The sequence below is a fragment of the Serinus canaria genome, chromosome 1, assembly GCF_022539315.1.
Source record: "Serinus canaria isolate serCan28SL12 chromosome 1, serCan2020, whole genome shotgun sequence".
Classification (NCBI taxonomy): Eukaryota; Metazoa; Chordata; class Aves; order Passeriformes; family Fringillidae; genus Serinus; species Serinus canaria.
The window spans coordinates 105,837,608-105,854,441 of record NC_066313.1 but is presented as its reverse complement, the minus strand read 5'-3'; the positions used below and the strand labels follow the sequence as shown (position 1 = coordinate 105,854,441).

General features: G+C 43.6%; 1 protein-coding gene and 1 long non-coding RNA gene across 2 annotated transcripts in view; one reads left to right on the top strand and one right to left on the bottom strand.

Moving 5' to 3' along the window:
* Nucleotides 1-8,451, bottom strand: part of LANCL3 (LanC like family member 3) — a 38,381-nt gene extending 29,930 nt beyond the window's left edge. Inside the window, exon 1 of the mRNA XM_009089761.4 lies at nt 7,906-8,451. Within this exon, the coding sequence (XP_009088009.2) occupies nt 7,906-8,451 (546 nt within the window). The remainder of the gene's footprint in view (nt 1-7,905) is intronic.
* LOC127059997 (uncharacterized) lies at nt 8,118-16,511 on the top strand. Its single transcript, XR_007778444.1, has 3 exons — nt 8,118-8,205; nt 15,294-15,452; nt 16,428-16,511. It is a non-coding gene; the product is annotated as an uncharacterized LOC127059997 (long non-coding RNA).
* The last annotated feature ends 323 nt before the right edge of the window (nt 16,512-16,834 follow it).

The window sequence follows — 16,834 nt, the reverse complement described above, 5'->3', positions numbered from 1 at the left end:
CTTCTAATTCTGCACTGACCCACCAGAAAAGAGCTGCTTTGTCCTGTGCTGCCTCTAGACCCAGGCCCACACACTTTTAAGAGCAGCCTTCATTTAAGAGCAGCCTAAATATAATCAGCATATCCCAAATCTATAATCCTCAACCATGTTAAAATTGTACCAATGAGGGACTGGAAGCACCCTGTAAAGATTAGCCACACAAAATAACTAAATGCCTTGGACAGAGAGAAGGTATATTTATCTGCCACATTCTTTTTCCTGCCAGATAATTCAATGCTATCAGACATTTCTTCCATCTCACTCATGATCCACTGCTCTTCAACAAGAGATACCAAACCATTAAAATGAAGAATTCAGGAATGCTGATCTACTGCAAAAATAGATTTATGGTTCCTCTCTCAGACATCAAAATACACTAAGCTGAAAAACACCAAATGACTCAGCCACAGCTTGGACTGCTATTAAAATACTTTTTGATCCTGTTTGCCTAAAATGAAGCAGCTATTTTAATTATTTTGCCTTGGTACTCCAGCTCAGTAACTATCAATTGAAAATAAGCCTACAACATAGATAAGAAATAACTGGTTTTGACAGGATATTGTCCCTGAACTCTTCTGTAATGGAGTGGACAGAAGGTTACACAACATCACTCAGTGCTTAATCTCATGCTTGTCAATGGTCAAAGAACTCCCTGCCATGACAGACACAAAGACATGTTTTGACAGATCATCTCATCAAAAACAGTGACCTGATTGCATACCTCAAATTCAGTTTCTTTTTCAAAAAAGGGTAGAATAGAAAAGTTGGGTGACAGCAGGACCATGGGACTTGCCCATTTCAATTGATCCTCTCAACAGAGCTTCAGTATTGCTCAGAGGAAAGGCTGAGAACATGCTTTGCAATCTTTACCCAGCCTGCCAATGGGGCTCTAGGTTGATTTTAAGACTGTCCAGCTGAATTAACAGAGAAAAGTAGGATCTACTGATTTAATGGAGGTGAGACAAAAGAAGAGGATCTTTTTTACATCTGCACCCTGACAGTTGTGGTGTATAGCTGTGCTACATCTTTATGTAAAAATCTAATGTTCTAAAAATGTGTATTAAATGGCTACAGAGGAACTTACAGCTTACTTTCATCCCTCCATTTCAGTGCTGTGAAGTGCTGAGGATGCTACACTTTTACAGAGTAATTGTTGTTAGCCTGGTGCTCTTTCCTTTCTCCCTGGAGCAGCTCAGTCCTTCATAGTCTGGTTCTTTAGCCTGGTACCACAGTAAAGTTTACTAACAGCATCACTGTTTAGGTCACACTCTGATTTATAGCATTATATGCATGTAACAGGAAAATGTCAGTGTCAGAAGTACAGCAGTGTTCATGAAAAAGCCTTTATTTGCTTCCAGACATCAGCAGTTGTCTCAGTTATTCCTTAAAGAAAATATGGAATATAACATATAAGGCTATGCTCTGATGTGCAAGCACTGAATGTGATGACAACTATTTCTGTAAATGCATGAGTGTATGCAAAGAGAATATGGGGACAGAATGGATGGCAAACAAAAAACAAGCAGACAAAAAAAGCAATTTTCCCCAACAAAATGTAGCTTACTCCTCTGTCTGTCCTGTTCTCTCTGAGTTTACTGTTCTGTTGAAACTTTTACCTTCTTCTAAACTGAGCACATTGGCCATCAGATCTCCACCAGTCTGTCAAAGAACCTGATTTTAGTTTTAAATCTCCCCTGCTTTGGGGACTACGTAATTTCTTTCCTTTTTCCCTTCATCCCTGAGTTCTGCATCCCCTGCACCTTTCCATTTTTCTACTTTTGCCAGCAATTAATTATTTTGCTTTTAAAATAATTTTTAAATTGTCTCTTCCTTTGCCTTTCTGTTCAGCCTCTGTCAAATGCCATTTTCCCCATGCCTGCCTGTCTGCCCCCACACACTCCAGCACATAAGCATGTTTGATATGCACACTCTTCCTTTCTGCTGTGTCATCCAGTGCTACCTGTGAGTTAACACAGTGAACTGTGGATTTTGGTCCTGTCTAAGAACCAGGGGGGAAACATCAATGTCAAATATTCCTACCTGTAGAAACACAGCAGGGTAATAAAGTTCTTTGGCGTACACATAAAACACAACACACAAAAATCTGAAAACCCTTTAAGATTTAAGGACCCTGTGCCACCAAAGTGACCCCAAGGAAGTAATGCTGTGAAAAACAGCAGCTCCCAGCCAGCCCTGGACCCTGTGCCAGAGGGATCCCCTGCTCCTCTGCTTCAAACACTGATGGCTCCTGATGCTCCCAGAGGTTCAGACACCAGACACTCCAAAGGTGCAAGGAACTGCCCAGCACCTCTCCACCAGCACGACCTCATTGCAGCTCCTGGGTTTTGCTCCCACCTCCAAGGCAGAGGCAGCACTGCAGGGACACTGCCTGGAACACCTCTGCTCCCAAACTGCACCCACAAACTCCAAAGGGTGACCTCAAAATTCTCCATAGGGATAATGAGGAAGGTGACTGAACTAAAAAAACCTTAAGAGTTAAATGCTGGCATATGAAATTTAAAGGAGTCAGGAGAAGGATGGAAAAGTAGAAACCAGTTCTGGATACAATAGATGCATTGCATAAACAGATTTCCTCTTTTTTTTTTTTTTGTTCAAATCTCTTATTATAACATCAGTATTACTTCTTGGGCTGCTTTTTCAGCAGGAAGATGCTGCTGCATAGGCAAATGTTCTTCCAACAGCACAAAGAGGTACAGAGGTACAGCACTGCTTTTGTACAGAACTGTCTTTTTAATACCACTCTTCAGCTCTAAGTGGTTGAAATCCATATTTCTGCAGCAGAATACATAACTTATGTCACTAAACTTGTGTCAATCAAACCTCCATTTCCAGCAGGATCCAGTCTGTATTACAGTGCTTTTTTGCTGGATGGTAAACAGTGCACTTGAAATTCAACATTTTGTACCTCCAGTTTTCTATTTTGACTCTATAGCTGAATATTCAGAGTCCTCTGCATTGAACTGAATCCAGCCATTATCAAGATGTCCCCATCTCTCACTCTGAAGGCTGTTAAAATAAAAAGGACTTGCATTGCCTTGTTAAAGAGAAACAGGAAAATTCTGAAATCTATACCGAATTTATTTTAGATTCCTTAAAAATAAAAATTCCAGATTCAAATAATTCCCTTTGTTTTACTGTTTACTTTAGAAAAAGACGGTTTTTAAATTCTGGTTTAAATTCACCAATTTAAGCAAACTAATGCAAAATTTATCCCCTGTGTGCAATTTTGAAAATTACATGGCTAGGAGACTGCACATTTAAAAGAAGCAGGCTAGGATGAAAAGATTTTATCTTTACTGTTAACTCATTTTAATCCTCTGGCAAAAAAATCTTGGCTGTGTAGTGGCCTGTGTGAAATGAAATAATGAAATCAGCACAGTGCCAGCCAGCACCATATCTGACATTTAAAACACCACAAAATTTCACATAAACTGGCAAATTCTTCCACAGAGAGAAAGGACTTTAATGGTCACAGTGGAGGAATGAAATCTGACCTCAAAGGCCAACCCACCCCATTCAGGCACAGGTGAGAATTAAAGCCTGACACAGGGATTCTGCACTACAGCACTTGGAGGAGCATCAGTTTTGAGGGTATTTTGCAGAGCTTCCTTCAAAGATCTTTAATTTGTATGTCTTTCAGAAACATTATATTCAGCATTAATACATTCCACATTGCAAATGAACATGTTCTAGGCAGGACTCAGGAAGATTCTTCTTCTCACACTTTCCATTTTTTCCTAAGAGATTGAAAAAAAAAGGAAAACGTGGAGCAAAGTAGCCTACAAGAGTCTTTAAACACTCACTGACTATCTGGAGGGAAGGCTCTAAGGAACCAATAACATCATCTAGAATTGTCTGAGGAGCTGAAACAAAATAGTTTTCACTTATTTGTATCTTCTCTCCCGGAGTATTACAAAACACACACTGGTTGGACCCGTCAGGTTCCCCACACTGCTCATCCATCCGTTACACTGCTTGTTAAAATGACACCTGACACTTCCATGCTCTGGCAGCCAGATCCCAAGCATCCCACAGCAGCTATTCCTGCTTCCCACATAGCAGGTGACTCATTCAGCTTGGTTTGCCATCTCCTGAGGACCAAGACAGAAGAGGCTCTGGTGATAGACAGCAGCCAGGATAAGAATGGCTCTCAGTAGGGCCCTACACTCAAGGAGGTTCTGCTGGAAAGACCACGGCCCTTTCTGGGCAGGCCCTGGCAGAATATCAGACATGTGCACACTCTGACAGGATAACACCCCTGGACATGCACACCAAGTCATGACCTAGCACGAGCTGGAAAAGGAAAACTGAGATGCCCCTCTGCCAGAGAGACAGGAACCACTGCGGCACTGGAGAGCCTCTACAGGCTCTCAAGTCTCCCAGTGCCTCAGTCCCTGAGCAAGCAGGTTTGGCTACACTGCTGCCAGTGTGCTGGTTCGCCTTGTCACCTCTCAGAGGGTCCCCAAAGCCTTTTGAAAGCAGGGTCTCCAAGGAAATCACAGCCCCAGGCTGTGCCAAATGCTGCCCTGTCTCTCTACAGGGCACCACTGCTGTCTGCACTGTTGCTGCTGCAACCCTGAGCCAGTGGAACCCATCCATAGAGTCAGTTATTAAAAGATAACCCAAGCTGTGCTAAAAGGCAGCAACATCTTTAGCAGATGGTAATACAAGGAGCCACTTGAACTTCTGTACCTTTCCCATCATCTGACAGTTACATTGCCAGAAGGGAGTGCATCGACCCAGGCACACCATGCTCCATCAACCACGAAATGGGACTGAAGCATCAGGGAGAAAAATTGAGGAGAGGGTAAGAAAACATCCAAACAGAGGGATGGGACCACCATTTTAATGGTGTCTTACTGCTATTTGCCCAAGCAAACAGAGAGTGAGTGAAGGTAATTAAAAGCAGGACTGACAGATTTCCCCAAGGACACACAATGAACCAACACTACAAGCATTAGAAAAAGATGTACTTAAGAGAGAATAAAACAATTTTTTCTCCCTGAATGGTGAAAACACAGCAGTTAAGGACAGCTAAAGTACACACACCTTATACAAATGACACGCTGTTTCTGCCAAAACAGTATTTTACCTATCTCTGTCTGGGAAACACTGACTGCAATATGGAAATTAAAGAAGGGATGAAAATAAACATCTTTCCTAATGCACAGTGCATCATGAAAGTCAAATCCTGTTAAGCCTTGACTGTTGAAGTAATCCTTACTCATGCAAAAAATCCCAATTAATTAATCAGGGAAAAATGCTGTATTAGCCTAAAAATCTCAAAACCAGCTGAATGCAAATGCCTTCTTCACATGAGGTCAGTGTTATCCAACAGACTGGATCCTTCAGGACAGCCCATTAACTTCATGAAGAACATGTGGAGCTTAAAAGAGACCAGGACTCTTTAGCAAGAAATTGAAGTATTGGGGCACAGCAGCTGAGCTAAACGCATGTCTGCTGAAATAAAGCTGTCACCTTCCATCCCTGCTTGGATTAAACTAAAAACAAATACAAGACATAAATTATAAAATTCCCTCAGAAGGCTTTTTTCAAGGACAAATGATTTCTTTTATGTAGGTCACCATTTGACTCCTTCAGAGAAAAAAAGCATGCGGGCAGCAGTGGCTGGGTTTCAACGTAAGGAATGTATTTCACTTTGTGCTGGAAATATTTGCACAGTGTCCTCAAAAAAAAAAAAAAAAGAAAAAAAAAAAAAAGAAAAGAACGTGGGTAACAAGAAAACATGCTGCAATGAGCCATGTGAGGCTGTGCACAATCAAATTACAGGAGGTAGCATTTTCCAGCGGTTCGAATCACAAGATATTGCTTCTATTCTGGGATGTACCTGGCTTACAGTTTGACCTTGGGTAATAAATGACATGCACTCTCTCTGGGCATCCCTTTCTCATTTGTAAAAAGATGCAAGGTTTGGTCTGGCAATGTACTAATTAAAATAATTCTGTACTAGGCTGGGAATGTTTATCGAAGGACACAAATTTTGCTCAAGCTTGAGTACATATAGACTAGAAATCATAATTCTCCTCACAAAGAAGCAACTTATTTTAGTCACAAGTTTTTAAAATATTTGTTAAATTTAAAAAGTTTATTTGATTTTATTAATGATTAGTGGTGATTATTCTTGCACGATGCATTTAAATTTACAATGTATTTGTAAGAGAAGAAATAATACTATAGAAGGACATTAGCTTACCAATGAAAATATAGCAAGGGGTCACAGGATATGTTTTATGGGCAAAACAGCAATTAACCCACCTGCTAAATAGATTCCACAGTAAGTGCACACCTGTGCTTTTCTGTGGGGATGTGTAACTCTTTATAGCTCTCTTTAGTACAATTTGTCACCAAGCAAGCAAATAGAGGAGAGTTCTCCCACTGCTCACGCTGCTTGTGAGAGGTGACTGCACCCACTCTCCCAACTGTTCAGCAACTGGGATGTAAGGCAAATGGAAATAGCATTAAATAAAGCAGTATAGTGCAGAGTGACACCTCCTTCTGCTGGAATGTCATAACACCATCATAAGCACTGACATGGGGGCTGGACACACTCCCCCAGTGCAAACTGAACCAAGAGGATGGCTTCTTTCTCCATGAGAAATCATCCCTTCAGGTAGACACTGCTGCACAATGGATTGTGACATGTCTACAAAACTTTCCTGTCATGGGAAAGACTACCAAATGAAAAATTTGGTTATATTATGGTTACAAATAATATAACCATGTTTATGGCTATGACTGTCAGACAATCCTGTACAAAGAAACAGCAGATTTGGTATGCTACTTGAAATGCTTAGTGTGGTTAGGAATTCTAGTTCAAGGCAATCACAGTATTTAACATTCTTCTTGGCTTCTCTGGATACCCTCGAGCCTCCTGAGACCTCCATTAAGTGAATCTCAGACTCCAATTGCAGTGACTGGTATTGGATGGGGCAGAGCCACTAGTTTTACATCATTTATTTACTTATAAATAAATCTTGCTTCCTCTCCTGGGAGGGAAGAAACCCAGAAGCATATGAACTTGCAAATCAGTGATTAACAGAGGAAACACAGATTGGACCTGACAAGAGGACAGGGGGAAAAAAACAGTATCTACCAACTGCCCGCTCAGATACCACACTGACCACTTAGTAACAATCACCACAGCAAACACAATCAGTTGCAATAATTACTATGCCATAATCAGTGGAAGCTCTGAACTGTCAGTTGCATTGTACTGACAATGACAATGTCCTGGGTTAAAGTCCCGACTACTGAAACCAACAGTATGTTGAACCATAACCACATCTCACTCTCCCAGCAAAAACTCCCAGCTCGCATTCATGAAAAGCACCAAAATACACGGCCAGATTTCTGAAAGTCTGTATGCTGGAGTTAGCGAGACCAAATACCTCTAAAAATCCGATTCCTTGCTTACAGATTACAGTACAGCACCGTATAGTATTACAGGGTTCCTCGCTCTGTTTTACTCAATCTGATTTCTTTTCTCACCCACTTCATTTTACGGAAATACTCTTGAAAAGCCCGGGTGGCTTCTGCCAAACTAATTCACCATCCGGCAACCAACAGCTGATGCTCTCGGCGCGCCCCGGGATGCAGCGCTCCGCTCCACAGCCGGGACCCCATCCCGCTGCCTGTGGCCAAAGCCGCATCTTTTCATTTCGGGGAGGAGCGCTGAAGAGAACAGCTCCCAGGGACTCGCTACCCGCGGGCTCTGAATCTGGCCCCCAAAAGTGCAAGCTGCAGACAGCGGCCGCACCGCCGCATTCCCCTCTAGCACCGAGGGCACCGGCCCGGCCCGGACAGCCGCCCCCGGCCCGCCCTTACCTCCATGCCCAGCCGCTGCTTCAGCACCAGCGCGGCGCACAGGTACCCGGCGCGGCCCACGAACAGCTCGTCCGAGCCGCACTCGAGGAAGGAGAGCGGGGCGCACACCTCGCTCAGCTCCCTGAACTTGCCCAGCGGCCGCGCGTACTCGGGCAGCCCCAGGGCGCGGTAGACCAGCGCGGCCACCGCGTACACCCCGGCGCCGCCCAGCAGGAAGGCGGCGCGGGTGTCGGCGTCGGCCTCGCCGCATCCCTCCTGGTAGCGCAGGCAGGCGTCCACGACGCGGCGGGCGGCCCGCAGGTACGAGTCCCGCGACGGCGCGAACAGCGGGCACTGCGCGACATGGTACAGCATGTAGGCCACGCCGGCCACGCCGCCGTACAGCCCGCCCGGGCAGCCGCGGGGGCCGCCCAGGGGCGGCAGCTCCCGCAGGATGCGCTCGATGGTCGCCGTCACCAGCGGCACCGCCGCGTCCCTGTCCGGCGCCGCCGCGGGGCTGCCCGGGTAGTCATCGAAGCGGTTGGCGAAGCAGCGCTGGCTCTCCATCCCCCGCCGGCGCGGCCGCTCTGCGCAGCGGGGAGCGGCGGGCGGGAGCTGCCGGCCGAGGGGGCGGAGGGAGCGAGGGGGAGGCGGGCGGGGAGGCAGCGGAGAGGCGGGCAAGGGGCGCTCCCGCCGCCCGCGGCTGCCGGACGGGGCGGGCGAGGCGCTGCTGCCGAGGAGGGGGCGATGCCGGGGGTTGCCAGGGCGATGCCGGGGCGAGGGTGGTGGGCAATGCCGGCCGGGAGCGACGGACGATGCCGGCCCGGAGCCCTGGCGAAGCCGGTCCGGGTCCGGCACAGCGCGTTCAGTGCCCGCCCAGAGCCTCTCGCCCGCCGCCGCCCCACCTGCGCTCGGCGAGCGCTTCTCGGTGGCTGCCCGGGGTGGCTGTGGCCGCCTGGGTCTCCGGACAGGCGGGGCTGACCCTGTTCTGGCGTCCGGCACCTCCTGCCATGGGGCTCTTCCTTCACGCAGGGAAGCCGGTGCATCACCTTTGCCCGACCCGGCTGTGCATCCCCGAGGAAAAGGGGTTAATTGGTCTGCTGGAGAGCTCCAGGGCTGGAAAGGTGGCCGGAGAGCTGCTGAGTTATTCCTGGCTGTGGAACGGCCCCTCGGGGGCTGCTGCAGCCAAAGCTGAAGGATGGAGCCAAATCCTAACGAGGACAGCCCGAGGCCAGTTTACGTGGGAAGCTAAGCAAGTCCCCAGAAGACCAGTGGTGGCACAAGGCCATCTTTGGCCCCTTTCCTTCATGCATGAGCCAAGCAGAGCTTAGGAGGAGCAGAAAATTTAGGTCAGTGGATAGATTCTGGTTAAAAGAAAGAAAGAAAAGGAAAATCTTGAACTCGAGATTAAGAGCAACTCTTTCATGATACAAATACACAGTTGTCACTTCTGGCCCTGATGATGTGAACTTCTGCACCATAAGTGAATTTCTTGTCAAAGACCTGTGACTTATGGGCACCTGGTAGTCGCTGGTACTTTCTCTGGACATGCAGCCCCAGTAATTGAGGACCTTTCCAAAGAGAGGTGGAAGGTGCAGCTTGCTGGAGGCTCCAGGCAGTAACCAGCAGCTGGCACAGCAGTAGCAAGCACCAGAGCACTGTCCTTTGGATGTTGAAAGACCTTTCTGAAGGTGTGGCTGGCTTCTCTCAGCTTTGTGCTGGTGACTTGTTTTGGCCAAATTCCTTCAAGCCTTGCAGCTCCTCACTTGCACTTTCACACCCTGTTTTTGGTTCAGCTGATCTGTCCTTTCTCTTTCCTTCTTGTTTATGTGGTTTATGATCTGTTCAGAGATATTTGCTTTCACCCCCTGATTTTGGTTTCTTCACTTTTCTTCAGTGCCATTCTGCCATGTTTCCATTCCAGATATCCTCATACCAGTCTGTGTTTGTAGTGTGTTCTTTAAAACTCCGTCTTCTGGCTTATTCGCAATTGCACCATGTGTGGTTTCTACCACACAGACCTTGGCAGTCTAGAGCATTGAAAATGTGAAAATGCCCTGCAAATGGCTAGGATATCCCATTCATATGTTATTTTCTGTCCTAAACCGGCTTCTATTGGCGCCCATTGATAGGGTTGACAGTGTAGCTAAAGATTTTCCAGCAGAATTTCTGTTGGTTCTAGAAAAGTGTATTCCCCTAAATGCCTTTTTAAGTTAAAATTTGTGTGTTTTATTTTTCATTCTGATATAATTTATTTGACATTTTGGGGGTGCTTCCTTCATCTATTCAGTCTTCAAATTAAAAAGGCTCTCTCATTTTGAGAACCTCAGCAAAGGGAACTGGATCTCTGCCAGTTTCAGCGGCAACGGATTTAAGAAAAATACAGATTTTGTAAGAAAATGAGCTGAATTAGCAACATTTTTCTACCTAAGAGTAAAAAGGGAGTCAGTAATGGCATGTCAAAAAGGAAGACCTTCTGTGCTCTGGGGAGTCTTCTGTTGAAAGAAAGAGAGCTTAGCAAATGCCACAGAGCAATCGAGCAAGAAATGAGGATGACAGTTTCTGCTGTACTTCTTTTGTGTGAGTATTAAACCACCAAAGCCAAAGGGAGAGATACATTGAAAAACACTTGCTTCTTGTAGCTGCAAACATCCCAAATCTTAAACTGCCCCTGTGTTCATGTACAAAAGTTTCATGCTTTCAGGTTGTACTCTGTACCTTTTTTTATCAAACAAAGCACAAGTGCAGTTCTAATACAACTGGAAGAGAAGTTGGGCTGATTCTCAGGAGTAGTTCATGTGTTTCTCACCAGATCATTTGAGATTTTTCCTTCCTCTTCAGAGCAAAAGTGGGCCTCCAGTGAGGGTCTTCAGCTTGACAAAAAATATGAATTCCGCCACTCACTCCTCTTCATTTCTGCAGCTCCTTGGTTTGTTTGCTTTGGGCATGCTGTGCCTTCTCTTTGCTCTATAAATCTGATGCCACAAGCCAAGGATCACAAAGAAAGTATGGATTGTGCAAGGAAGGGATGTGATCCTGGTGTGATGGGTAGAAGAGGGAAGTGAAGCCCTAAAGCTATTTGTTGTGTATGAGTAAATCCACCTTTCTAGAACACATATTCTGGAGATTTGCTTATTGTACATATTGATACAATGTCTAATCATGGAATAAATAGGCTTGGGATGAAATTTAGGATCTAGTTCAACCCATGCTCAAAGTGGCACCTATTGGTGTATTTGTTCATGTATGCTGGTTCATTTCTATTTGTTTATTTACAGATTCCTTCAAGGAATGCAGGTGCCTTGATATTTCCAAGAAAACACAATTGTCTCTCTTCAGTTGTTTAGGGACTGGAGGCATCTCCAAACAAATGTTTTATGGACTGATCTGTCATTTGTCTTTTATACTTTTTAGTAATGTACCAGTTTTGTATGCCTTCAGGATTTTGGGGTATCCATGTGGCGGCAGTTTTGTTCTCACCCAGTATTCCACATCTCTCCTGAGCTGAAGGTGAACACTGGGCTCCATGCACAGGCTGAGCTTCAGCAACAGAGTTGGGTTAAATAGTGCGAGCACATCAGCAGGGTTGTGCTACGGGCTTTTCAAGGCTGGTTTGATCAAACCTGCTATTAAATCCAAACTCAGTTCCTATGCTACCTGTCAGTATCAGCCCTTGGTTCTTTACTGCACAGTACTGCTCTTCCCTCCCCAGAGAGTTTTGCCATTGCAGGTCAGCTTTGCAGTTAGCTCCTTTCCTGCCTGGATGGGCTTTGTCCCAGGAATCTACACTCCTCTCCAAGAGCTCTGAGTTTACAGCCCAGCCCGGCCTTTTGATGGGCAGCTGGCTCTGGGGCATTTGGCAGAAAGGAATTAATTAGGCCAGGCTGTTTCATGCCCACATCAGAAAATAAGTATTTATAATTCCAGTATTCTCTGTTGAGGGTTCTTTGTGGGGGCAAGGGACAGGGGGTGGATGGAATTCTCACTGCACTGCACAGACCATGCTAGTAGCCAGTATTTGGAATAATCTGACCAGTAGTCATGCAGTGGAGGCAGCCCCAAGGGTTTCATAGCATTGTTACTTGGTAGCCAAATTGCCCCAGCAGTTTCTGGTTGCTCAATATATTCTGGTTTCTTACCATAAGTATTTTTTTTTATTTCTCAGGTTGAGCTACCCTGTTCTGTATGGAGACTCCACTTACAAAGCTCCACAAAAGGTTTTGTGGTTTTTGCTCCATAATGATCATTTGGCAGTGACATGAACACCTTTTTTGAAAATGAAATGTTCTTGGCATTGCTCAACAGAATTTCTTTTCCTGAGTCAAACTTTTCTCCTGTAACTTGTGTGTGATAATACAAGTTGATAACACAAATACAATTTCTGCATAACCTAAATTTTGGAGCATGCATTGCCATTTCATCACAGTGATAATTACACTTCAGAATAAGACAGGGCTGCACTGAATGACTTTTTGCATTAAGAGGACACTGAATTTTTGTCCACTACTCAGATTGATAATTTAACAGGAGTTTAATTTCTTTGAGACTGTCTTAATTATCAAATATGGTAGAAATTGGCCAGCATGAGAAATTATGGGATAATGGGAAATGCTGAATAGGTACTTGTACAGTCATGCATGTCTCTTCCTTATGAGACAAGACTAGAAGTTTTTGTGGTTTGTTTGTTGTTTTGTGGCAACTTACATATTTTTGTAATGAGATACTGAAAGCATGGGCAGATGTACTCATTGCTTACAGAACTGATTTTTATTACAAAATGTCACATTTTCCATTTGGAGAGGTAAGATGATTTTGGTAAGGGTTTCAGCTTAGGTAGAAACAGAACAACTGTTACAGAGTGTCTGGAGAGAATATTGCATTTTTCAGTATCTTTATGCAGAACTACCTGTGATGAGTGAATCACTCTTCAGCTGTTCACAAATGCCAGGGGTTTCTGCAGAACAGAAAGTTTGAAATTCAGACTTTTGGCTTAGCTGGTAAAACTCTAACTTTAAAATAGTAGTACCTTGACTGTATCTGGAACTTTTTTTCCATAGGCTTTGTTATCCCTGTTTTTCCTTCCCTTGCCTTGAGCCTGTTCAGATTAACAGGATGGTGGAACTCTTCTCAGACATGTCACAAATAACAGTTTCTTTGTCCATCAGGTTATCCCATTTTTTTAATGTTCAAAGTGATTTCTACTGAACACAAGTACTCTTGTATGCTTGGAGAGCAGTCCTTCATCTGCAGTTCTCTGCATGGCTCTGGCATTGTCTGGTAGAATAAGGAAGCGAAGAATCCCACTGGGCACTCTACTGTTGATATTTAAACCAAACCCTTCTTTTTGTCTCATTAATTAGTCTGTCAGTACAAAATATATTGTAAATTCTAAATTTCCTTAAGTGCATCTTTTCTACAATAGATGTCAGTGTGATAGCCAAGATTTTAATTGTAACATTTTTGTCACAGCTGGAATTGGAAGCATTTCAAAGTACAGGAACAAAAATCAATATAGGAAGTCAACTAGTACATTTTGCTATTGCCTTGGTGTTAGCTGATCTCAATAATTGCTGTAATGGAAATAATAGACTTGTATTAACAAACCATGCTTCTACTTGCCAGGGCAGGGACCTCACCAGGAGGAGTCCCTGCCTGGTGATGAAGGGAGCTGGGAACAGTGATTGGGCCTTGGGCACAGCCACAGGCACTGAGGAATTATGCAAATTGCTGGGATTCAGGCTGTAACACTGAGTGTGATAAGAAAATGTCATGGAGTTTTACATACAGCTAATGATGATAATGATAATAATGGTTTTATGTCCTTGAGGAGGGCTAGCATCTGCAGAAACAAGTTATCCTTTAGCAATATGCTAAGGAAGTTAGATACATGATATGGAAATGGAAGGTTTCCAGCTTCTGAATCATCAAAACTAGTGCAACATTTGATCTTTAAAATTTCCATTTTGGCCATGCTCTGACCAGGTCTGGGTCTCTTAGTTTGAATATTTTATAGTGTCTTGTGATAATGGTGTGTGTTACAAGATGTGTACATGCACACAGACACCCACAAATACAACACTGTCCATAAGCAAAACCTCTTCCAGGTGTTTTGGTGTTTGGTTGATTGTTTTGTGGTGCGGGTTTTTTTGTTTTTTTTTTTTTGTTTTTTGTTTGGTTTTGTTTTTAATTTTTTTTTTTGATTGGGGGTTTCTTTTGGTTTTTTGGCGATTTTTTTTTGTCAGATTAACAAAACTGTAAGACAAGGCTGGGTTCACAAAAATGAAAACTTTAATATGAGACTTTTCCTGAAAACCTTCTAGCCCAGCTGTTTCCATTTTTCCCTAAGAAGTAAGCAGCCTAGGTTAGGGAACACAGAATCATTCAAATTCACACAGCTCCAGCTTTGTGCACCTGAGAGCAGCCTGGTCCAGATGCTTTTAGAAGTCTGCAGAATACTGACTGCTCTCCATGGGGTGCTGATGCATTATCACTTATAGCTCCAAACCTAGGAAAGCATAAAATAACCTGATCTTGTGTGTATAGTTCTTGTCCACTGAAAAAATGAACTAACTAACATTGAAAAGGAATTAGGTTGATACTCAAGATACTGCAGTCTCCTTAAGAATTTTTATTTTTTAATTGACACATTTGAAAGCTCAGTTCTCTATATAGGATGACAGAATGGCTGAGGTTGGAAGTGGTCCAGCCTCACTCTGGTCCAGCTCCCCTCCCTTCCCAAGCAGGTCACTTAGGGTGAGTTGCCCAGAACTGTGTCTGGGTGGCTTTGGAATATCTGAGCACAGAGACTCCACGACATCCCTGGACAACCTGTGCCAGTGCTCAGACACCCTCACAGTAAAAAGGTGTTTCTTGATGTTCAGACAGAACTGTGTTTCAGTTTGTGCCTTTTGCATCTTGTGCTGTCACTGGGCACTCCTTAGAAAATCCTGGCTCTGTCCTGATTGCACTTTCCCTCCAGGTGTTCCTCTGCACTGACAAGGTTCCTCCCTGAGTCTTCTCTTCTCCAGGGCAAGCAGTCACAAATCTCTCAGCCTTTCCTTGTGGGAGAGGTGTTTCAGGCCCTTTAAAATCATTGTGACCCTTTGCTGGACTCTCTCCAGTAGCTCCATGTCTGTCCTGGGGAGCCCAGAACTAGACATGATGCTCAAGTACAATTCTTTTTCTACTTAAGTTTGACAATCCATACAAGTTTGCTTGGTTTTTATGTAAATGTTGCAGCTGCATTGAAAATTGGTCTCAGAAGAGAAAATAATTAAGGAGGTCAGAGTTTATTCTTAATAATCCTGAAACAATGCATGGAATGCTTCTTTTTAAATACAGTGATAATATTTTCTTGGGAAAGTGCCAAGAACATTTCAAAATCAATTTCTGTTCACATTCATTTACAGCTCTTGCACTTATTGCACCGTCTGTCTTCATTTCACTGCTCTGTACTGCTCTGATGGGATGCATAGAGCTCTGCTAAACTGTGCTAAAGATCCATCTGTGGAATTTTATGCTATTTTGCTTGTTAAGCATCCAAGAGGGAGGTAACAGAAATATTAAAGGTACTGTACTCTGTTTTGGGTTTTTTTAATAGGAGCAAGTTTCATGGATATTTTCAAGTTACAAATTAATATAATGTGAAGTATTACTATTGGACTTTGAACAAAAATATTTTGCTTTGTTTTTGCACCCTCAAGTGTGTAATCTATGATCAAGGAAATATTTACATCTAGGATTTATCTTGGATGTGTGAATAGTCCCTCACTGCTCTCAATACTGTTCACAACATCATGGTCTAAGTTTGTTTCTGAACACTGTTAAGCATTTTTATTTTTCTATTGTTTGGTTTTCAAACAGCTTTCTTAAAAAATAGAGGCAGAGGATATATAAAAAATAATTCACAGCTTCCTGAATTATGCAGGGCAACATTTTAATTGGTAAGGCAAAATGTTCAGGTACTAAGATATAAATTTGGATGGGATATTATAAAATTAGTCTCTGATTCAGTAAACCATATGGGTCAGAATTATTGCTTACAGAGTTGAAATAAAAAGCTCATGCTTGAGTGGATCAGACCAATACTGCTCTGGAACAAGATTCCCCCCCCCCCAGCTTTCTGTAAGTTGAGATTTCTCTGAAGTAAGCAGAATTAAGACTGTTTAAAGGGCATTTTAAGCCATTTAAGGCTTCACAAAGTGATACCAGTGAGTGGCTGAAAAAAACCCACTGCATTTCCCATACAAAGATGGTTATTAAAACTTCTCTGGGTAAGGCAGATGATTCAAATTCTTTAATGATGAAAAAGGCAATGTAGATAAAGGAAATTATATTTATACACAAACTTACCTTTATACATGTATGTATGTATGTATGTATAAGCGTATAAGCTCAAATTTGAAAATAAAACTTGTGGTGTGTCTGAAAATAATTTTAAAATAGAGCCCTTCCTTTCTCTGATTATTGCTTTTATTATTGTACCTCATTAAAAAGAAATGAATCCAGTATGCATACTTATGTAGTGCTTGGCTTACTTGCAGGTTTCCACCATGCTGTTTGGAAAGCCAGCCTTTTTCATGCCACAGCATTGTGTTCATCATTTGTGCAAAGAGGAAGCTCAACAGTACTTTTTAGAATCACAGCTGGTTCAGAAGGGTTTGCCTGCATTTGCTGCCTTCTCTTCCTGCTCTGTTCCCCTGTGTCAGGGCCAAATTATGAAGCAAAGCCATCAGCTCTCCAAGTCAGGCACTGACACACAGTTGGATGAGAAGCATCTCCTTGAAAAGGGGTGCTGGGCTCGGTCAGTAGTCACTGCAGTAGAAGCTTTGTGCTTGGAGTGCAGCTGGTGATGCTGGCAGGGCTGGACTGCTGCCTCTCTGGATGCCCCACATTTGGATGTTTGTTATTCACTGCACGGTGACTTTCACAGATGTCGGTGTTTGTTACC